This window comes from Lactuca sativa, chromosome 4 (genome assembly GCF_002870075.4).
Source record: "Lactuca sativa cultivar Salinas chromosome 4, Lsat_Salinas_v11, whole genome shotgun sequence".
NCBI classification, from domain to species: domain Eukaryota; kingdom Viridiplantae; phylum Streptophyta; class Magnoliopsida; order Asterales; family Asteraceae; genus Lactuca; species Lactuca sativa.
In genome coordinates, this window is record NC_056626.2 from 36,766,403 (window position 1) to 36,775,318 (window position 8,916).

Sequence of the window (8,916 nt, forward strand, 5' to 3'; positions counted from 1 at the left end):
GGTTTGCGTTTTCTCGATACTCCTGAGTTTTTCTTAAAAAGATTCGTTTTGAAGAAAATGTTTTTTTTCTTTCTTCCCCATGCCCAAATTTAGGGGGAGAAATCAAAATACAAAAAAATTAAAAAAATCAAAAATACAAAAATCTGTACTTATAGTTTTTCGTTTGTAGGTATTATTAGGAAAGTGATATGAAGTCTAGTGTCACACCCCCAAACCAGAACGGCGGAAACGTCTGAGGCATATGGAGTGACTTCATGTACAGTACTATAACAATTGAATAGCAATGAAACATAGCAACACATACATTCAGACATTGAGATTTCAAATATTACATTGTTTACAAACATGGTTGTTTCCAAAAATTCAATACAAATAACTGAAAAGTAGGAAAACATGAGACGACGACGTCAGCCCTCAACAAAGGTTTGAGTACATGTCTACTGGTTTCCTGAGAATACAAGTGATTTTGAAAAGTATCAACAATTAAGGTGGTGAGTTCATAAGCATTTTTGCATAAAAAGGGTTTGTAACTGTTTCACGAAAGACGGTTTCGTATATTTCCAGAAAATCCGACATTTTCTTTAATATGAATTGAAATTGAAAGTAATTCCTTTGTATCTTTTCCTTGTAAAGTAATAATGTATATTTCCATAAAAATGCAGTATTTTCTTAAAAGTGAACTTTGGTCTTAAACCCTAAGACAACGATGGAAGTGAATATCGTACATAAAATAGTATATAGTTTCATTTCTTTTAATAAAACTAATGAAGTGTAAGCTTCCTGTAAACCAAATAGTTTCGCTAATCTCTATGTGAGTTCTTATAACCATGCTTGATATGACTGTTATGCCTAAACGGCGTTCTTCAGGCGTCAGATTTGGTACACTTTTGTCACCCTAGACTTGCTGGTCTAACTATAGCGAACAACTGAGATGTGGGGTTGTCAATCCCGTATAGATCTATACACAACGGTCTCGCTATCCCTCCAGGAGACTCTGGTTATAACGCAAGACTTAAGGTGTACGCTAGGTAGGTATGGTGAAGGAAAGTCTCACAAGAGCATTAACAGATTTACGTGAACTATGACTCAATTTTACTTGCACAATAAGACAATTATGTCTTTAAATAATTATATGTACATTTGAAAAGTGTGGTTTGTGACCTCCAAACAATACCGATTATAGTTTATTATGTTTGTTAGTCAAGACAATTTATATAATCATATATATAAATACATATAAGTTAACATGTCTAGATGTTTTGAAAGAATATATCATATAAACTCTCAGCTAACACGAGTATAAGAACTTTTAGTATGATAAAGACAATTTTTAGTTTTTGATTTTTCTATCCATGTTTTTTAGAAAAATTATATAAAAATTATCATAAGTTGAAATTTGGATCCGTGAACTCTGAGAGTTTAGGAAATGAGTCTACTTTGTTCATAATTTTTATTATAATTTTTAATGGTCTCAAACCAGTTTTGAAATGTTCATCTTCACAGACTGGTCCGAAATCGTTTATGAAATGATAGACAGTTTTGTAAAAATCACCATAAATTGTAGAAAAATCATATGAACGTGTGCGGGTAGTCTTTAGATAGGTATAAATCTGAACTATTTTCATATTAAAAGGTTTTGAAAAATATTAAGTTTAAGATGGTCAAAACAGTCCATGAATAGACCATAACTTTTCTATTGAAATTTGATGTTTAAGTTTAGATCATGTTTTGGTGTTGTAACTTGTATTTGCCCTCTAAAACTTGAAGAAAACATGAAAAAATAGGGGTATGAACTCACCTTGTTGATTTCGTGGGTTGAAGGAAGGAAGTGAAGAAGATTGTGTGCCTAGCATTGCATAACTTGAAGAATACTCGAAAATGGGTGATGTTCTAAGGATCATACACACGAAAAATAGGTGTGTAAGTGGAGTGATCTTAACACAAACATGTAATAAAACCCTTTCAGTTTCACAAGGAACTTACCAAGATGCCTAGGACTGAGTTTTGTGGTGATGAAGCTCGAGTTTTTTAGAGAAGAAATGGGAGGAAGTTCTTGAGAGCAAAGTGGGGGAAAATGAAATTGTGAGGTGTGTGTGTGTGTGTTTGGCCGTAACATAAGAGAAGGGGGGGGGGGAGTTGACTTTGTTAATGGTTGATGTGAAGCTGGCTTGGAAACATGTTGGTCCATAGCATTGTTATTTGGGGGTTAAAAATGAGGTGGCAACTTTTTTTGCAAACTCTTTTTCTCCTTTTTTTTCTCTAATACCAACCGAAAAGCATAGGGTTTTCGGCCGCTTATGGCTCTTCAAAGGGGTTTTCGGTTTTTGGGTGACCGAAAACACCCTATCTTCTAAAAGGGTTTGCGGTTTTGAAGAATGTGGGGGCTTTAGGGCTTATTTTGGCCCACTAAAAGGGTTTTTGGTCCAATAAGGCCCAAAGAAAAGGGTTTTCGGCCTAGGATGTTTGGGCCGAGAATTCTTGGGTGAAGGCCCAAAATTGATTGGGCTTAGCTACATGGATCAGTTTTTGGGCTTACATGAGGTTATTACTATTTGATTCATATGTATTCATAAAACATTGTTGTTTTGGACTTCAATAGATAATGAAATAAGGTTACGTAGAGGGAATTGCTTTATACATGAATCACAATCTCAACCCTAAATTTGCTAGTTGTGACATCTAGTGTTAATGGGTAATTTGAAATTTGTGTAATGCACTAAAACTGAATTGTCTAGATTGTGTGTTCAATGTACTGGTAGACACGAAGGATTCAAAAGGACTAGCATAGATTGATAATAAAGGGACTTGACAGTGTGGATGTAGATAGTTTCGTTTGGACTGACCATACGACGCTCGAATAGATTGAGTAGTGAGATAAACAAGGGAGCCTGCGAGATACATTAAAGTCATATGTACCTAGATTTTTGGCTCAACATTTCCTCGATGTACGAACTTATGTCCTTAATTTCGATACTGATAGGGCGACTGGGGGTTCTGATAAAGTAGGTCTGTAGGAAATTATTTTCTTGCTTTCTATCTGTCAGCCATATGTAGCCTCCTTTGCGCGATGGAACATATCCGACCTGGAATGCAACATATGCAACTCTATTTCTATGCACCTTCTTATCTATGTAATTCTTTTTATTTGTTAGCCATGTGTTGTTTCCTATGCGCGATTGGAAACGATCCGACCTGGAACACAGCATATGCAACATTCTACCTCTCAATCCCTCTATCTGTGTTAGTCACATGTTGTCCCCTCTGCATGATTAGAAAGGATCCGACCTGGGGCACAACATATGCATTTCTAAATCTGACTTCTCTCTTAATGATTGAATACTCACCTAAAGTAAGGAGTTCTTTGGAAGTTTTTGATTGCCAGGGTATGTTGGGAAGTGGGGAACATATTCTAGTAAACCTAAAACTGAACTACTTAAAAGGTTGTTTGTAGATCTCGCTGCTGAATTTAAGTCGACAACAATATCAGTAGTCGTCGTCAGCTAAATGGTCTATTTTAGAATATAGGTGCAATGTCTTGTCACTTATAATCTGTCCAACTTGTCAATATCATTTGTGCTTAAGTGGATCACAATACTGGTTATTGACCATAGCTAAACATACAGGTGTGTGCTTATAAACGATATTGAATTGCTTGACAACTTTGATCCCAAAAGTCTTAAATTTAGTTATTATTTTTGTTTTTGTTAAATTTGTTCATAGTTTTCCTCTATGCACAAATTTAGGGGGAGAATTAAAAAAATTTAAAAGCAAACAAAAATCATAAAATTTAAAAATCCAAAAATATGTTTATTTCTGTTTTTATTTCTTTTTCAGAAAAATCAAAAAATCCAAAAAATATTGTTTTGAGTGTATTTTACCTTTTATTTTTATTTTTAGTTTACTTTTTAGTGATTTCTATTGTGTGCTAAGTTTTCTTTTAGTTTTGTTTTTATCTCAAAATTTCATTTGTCTTAAAACAAGAACTCAAAGGAAGAAGAGACTCAAGGAGACTGTATCGGAACTTTCTGAGCCAAGGTTACATCCTTGAACAACTGTGGTGAGAAGGGTTTTTCATAACTCTGTGATCCACAGGGACTTTTTAGTCATTTGTTACTTTTCAAAGCGCAATAGTGATCATTGAAGAATTGTCATTCGAAGGAACAAGAAGTGAAGATTATTTTTCAACATCTAATCTTTCAACCCCAGAAGCAAGATGATGCTGTACTTGAAGTTATGTGACAGATTGCATTGAAGCCTCCTCAATCAATTTGCTGCTATCTATGAACCTGCCGAAGTGATCCAGAAGAATCAGTCTCTCTGTTATTTTCTCGGAAGATTCTTAAAGCTGAAAGTGCCGATTTTCAAGAATCCTTATAAGAAGCCTCCACTCCCAATGTGCGTTCAAAGTCAAATTTTTTGAAGAAAAGTTCAACTGTTCAAGATGAAGTCATTCATACAGATATTCATTTGCTCATCTTGAAGTTGTGAAGAAATCGAAGATAAAAGCTGAAGCTAAGCACAAAGCGAAGATTGAAAAGTAAAGAAGCTTCCAAACCAAGGGGAATTTGTTAAGACATAAGAAAAGAAAGCTATAAACCAAAGGGGAGACTGTTAAGTCTAAATTTATGGTTTATACTTTGCTTTTCTAGGCATTTATATAGTTTTCGGTCCAGGGCCAAAATCCCCATGAGTTTATTTGTTGTTTGGACCGAAATCACATGTGATTTCGTTCAAGCTATTGGGTTTTCGGTTTGGGCTTTGTACTTTGGGTCCATACATATATAGTGTCAAAAAGGGCATGTAATAGTGAAAAAAGATGAGGGAACATTCAAGGGGACTGATATATTGTTGGGAACGTGTTTTAGAGAAAGAAACAAGAGAGAACTTGTGTGGGTGTGAATCTTGTGTACCAGATTATCAATCAATACATTGTGTGCACTGAAGATTCATTTTGTTCTTGTTCTTCTTCTTCTCTTGTGTATTCTATCTTGCATCATCCACTTGATTGAGATTATGCACCATCAAGTGAATCAGATTGATACATTAAAGCGAATTTGGGACTTACAATCTACACTCAGCAAACGCGTTGTGTCGTGTCGAGTTAGAACATTAATCATGTGGTGTCAAACCATTTATTTTTGTGTTGGGTTGCAGTTTAGAGTTTAGACCTTGTAAATATGTTGTGTAATAATAAAACATTACTGAACATTAAAGAAGTTCAAAAAGTATGAGTCAGGGAGAGCCAGAAGGAAAAAAAAATAAAATTTTGAATGTGTAAAAATTGGATGGCAGAAGGACAAAATTCAAAATACATAAAATAAAAATCATTATATAAAGTTTGTTAATATATATGATGAATTATTTATATTTAAAAATACAAAAAAAAATCGAAATTGAAATTAATATATAATATGAAGGACTATAAATGTAATATTTATTATATCGTGATGGATTTGCTGCTAATCTACCCTAATAAATAAGAATGATTTTGCCACATGTCCTTCTCTCATTTAATTTGCCACATGTCATTTTGTCATAATTTAGAGATATATTTATTTTCCACTTGTCATTTATTTCATTTTCCATTTCTAATATATTATTAATTAGTTTCCATAAATTAAACCTACCATAATGATATTAATTTTAAATTTTAAATTTTAAAATTCAAATAAATTTATAGTTTAAACCTTTGTGTTTAACATTTTGTTATAATTAACCTTTTTAGTATACGAGTCTGATAACTAAACAATAATTTTTATTTATTTATTTTTTGCATGTTTTTTTTCTTATAATTTTTATTTATTTCAAATTTCAAATTCAAACAAATTTCTCATTTAATCGTTTCTATTTAACATTTTGTTTTAATCAACCCGTATAATATACGAGTTTCACAACTAGTGAATAATGATTATGTGTTAGTCAAGTCGAAGTGGTTTTTGACTTTTAAAAAAAGTGTTGCTAAATTGATATTTCATGGACAATCATTTATCAAAAATCAGTCCTATAATTAGTTACATACAACTATTTTTTCTGAATATCTGAATCAATAAAATATGGTAATTTTATATGTACCCACAAGTTGTTTTTTTATATCTTTTGTGAGTGAAATAGTACCCACAAATTGTTTTTTATATCTTTAGGCGTAGGCGGGGATACCCACAAATTGTTTTTTTTATATCTTTTGTGAGTGAAATAGTAATGTATGTATATCCTCATTATTTGACCATTTATGTTTATAGTAGCATCCTAAAATAATTGAATAACTTAAATAGTGTTTCTATATTGTAAAATGAGATTTAAAAAACTTCATTTTTTTATTTACATACCATCTAATTTGTAGTAATTAATGAAACAATTACGACCAAAAAAAGAATTACTCATAGATACCCTCAACTGTCAAGCTAATTGACATTCTCCTACATGCTACATCCATCAAGGCATCAACTGATTGTTCTTGTTACATGCAAGGGAAAACATCTGATTTGAAAACCTCTGGTTCCAGTAAGGCAGTAACCCAATCTTGTTTCATTAAATGCACAACTTGGCCATGGAAAATTTGAATTCTAATTATTATTTTTTATTTATTATTATTATTATTATTATTTTCCTAACTCAACTAAGTTATAAGTATCATGGCTCCACACGTACACGAGGCTTAGTCTAAGTGACTAAGTCAACAAGCAAATAATAAATGAGATTAATTACCCTTTCACCCAACTGAACCACTTGTTAGCCCAGTAGCCCTATATATAACTCAAGCAATGACACTTCCCAGACAAACCTGCAACTTTTCAGTTCATTAACAAAAACACACGCCGTTGATCGATCTTTACTTAATCAGAATCTTCAACCAAATGGATCCTCATCATTCTCTTCGAACCATTTACCCTTATATCATCATTTTAATTCTTTCATTGAACAGTATGGGGTGCAAAGCTCAGTTGTCTCCTACCTTCTACGATAGCACATGCCCCAACGCACTCACCGTCATCCGAACTTCAGTTAGGACTGCAGTGTCACGGCAACGTCGCATGGCAGCTCTTCTCATTCGCCTTCATTTTCATGATTGTTTTGTTCAGGTAGATTTAATACGTAATTTATAAGTTCCCTTTTCCTTTCCATGACATTTGACCATGGTGCCTGTGTTTTTTGACCTATAGCTAGCTATATAACACACTTGAACTTCATATATACTGGCTAAATTTGTAGGGTTGCGATGCATCTATTTTACTAAACGACACACCCACAACTGAGAGGACAACATTTTCCAATGTTGGGGTTGGAGGATACGAAGTTATAGATGCAGCAAAATCTGCTGTGGAGAATATATGTCCCGGCATCGTTTCATGTGCTGATATACTCGCTGTTGCAGCCCGTGATGCTTCTGTTTCGGTAATTGACTGCTTAAATATATATTTTCTTATAGTAAAAATAGAATCTGCATCTTTTTACTTATCAATAATTTAAAAACATGCAGGTGGGTGGTCCATCATGGTCAGTAGGTCTTGGTAGAAGAGATTCTACTGCTGCATATCCAAGTCAAGCCGATAGCGATCTTCCAAGAGCTGATCAGGATCTACAGTCACTCATTTCGGATTTTCAGGTGAAGGGTCTGAGTGAAAGAGACATGGTTGCTTTATCTGGTTAGAATTTATAATCTATACACTTTACATATGTCGCTGCATCCATGGTATCACCGACAATTATCTTTCTCAAATTTTGAAACTGATCATGAACAATATTTTTCGTATCAGGGGCTCATACTATTGGGCAATCACGGTGTGTTGCTTTTCGAGGCAGGATACATGGCAATGGGTCGTCGGACATAGATGCTAACTTTGCTACCACACGTAGGCGCAACTGCCCTTTGACTAGAGGAGAAGGAGATGATAACATGGCACCTCTTGATTTGGTGACACCAAATTCATTTGATAACAACTACTTCAGAAATCTAGTACAGAGGAGAGGTCTTCTTCAATCGGATCAGGTGCTCTTTAATGGAGGCTCAAGTGATAGCATCGTATTAGAGTACAGCAACAGTCCTTCAAGGTTTGCATCTGATTTTGCAGCAGCCATGGTTAGGATGGGAGAAATTGATCCCCGTACAGGTGCAAACGGAGTGATAAGGACTATCTGCAGCGCTGCCAATTAAGAAAAAAAAAATTCAAAGTTATATATGCAAAAGCAGCGACATCTATATTAAATTGCCAGGACCATGCTTCTTGGGTGACACTACATTTATATTTCATAAATAAGTTTTGAAGATTGAATTCATGTTTGACGTGAATAGTGTAATAGCAGAGTAGATTGTTTTGTAAATTACTTTCGAAAAAAACTCATATTCTCTTTCCCCAATTGTAAATTAACACACACACACACACACATATATATATATATATATATATATATATATATATATATATATATATATATATATATATATATATATATATATATATATATATATATATATATATTGTTGGCGAGAGCTAGAGTTCAACACATGTTGTTATCCTAAACTTGTATTCTTATCTTATAGTTTCCCTTATCATAGGATAGTAAGTTGTATCAGATTTGTATATATAGCCTTGTACCTTGTTCTTTATAAGATATAAGAAAAATCTTGAAAGAGAATTCCACGAATCTATCTCTCTAAATTAAACATGGTATCAGAGCAAGGTCACTGATCCATCGGATTGCAGAAATCTCAATCGAATTGAGGACATCTCTCAAGGCGAAGCAACATGGACGAAGGTGAAGAAGGGAGGTCCATCGAATCAGGTCATCGTCAACAATGTCCAAGATCCTCCGTTTCCCACCGGGGTCATTCTTGACGATAACAATTTCCCTCTCTGGTCTCAACTAATGGAGATGAGAATTGGGGCATGTAACAAACTCGGGTATCTCACTGGTTCA

General features: G+C 33.9%; 1 protein-coding gene across 1 annotated transcript; it reads left to right on the forward strand.

Moving 5' to 3' along the window:
• The first annotated feature begins 6,760 nt into the window (after positions 1-6,760).
• Positions 6,761-8,355, forward strand: LOC111908979 (lignin-forming anionic peroxidase). Its single transcript, XM_023904774.3, has 4 exons — positions 6,761-7,079; positions 7,210-7,392; positions 7,478-7,643; positions 7,755-8,355. Exons 1-4 carry the CDS (start codon positions 6,855-6,857, stop codon positions 8,150-8,152), a joined length of 972 nt encoding a protein of 323 aa, XP_023760542.2. The 5' UTR covers positions 6,761-6,854; the 3' UTR covers positions 8,153-8,355.
• The last annotated feature ends 561 nt before the right edge of the window (positions 8,356-8,916 follow it).

Bases quoted from the DNA above. Each gene is read 5' to 3' on its own strand.
- LOC111908979 (XM_023904774.3), top strand. From the start codon at position 6,855: ATGGATCCTCATCATTCTCTTCGAACCATTTACCCTTATATCATCATT. The intron at 7,080-7,209 runs GTAGATTTAATA...CTAAATTTGTAG, and splicing joins TTCATGATTGTTTTGTTCAG to GGTTGCGATGCATCTATTTT. The intron at 7,393-7,477 runs GTAATTGACTGC...AAAAACATGCAG, and splicing joins CCCGTGATGCTTCTGTTTCG to GTGGGTGGTCCATCATGGTC.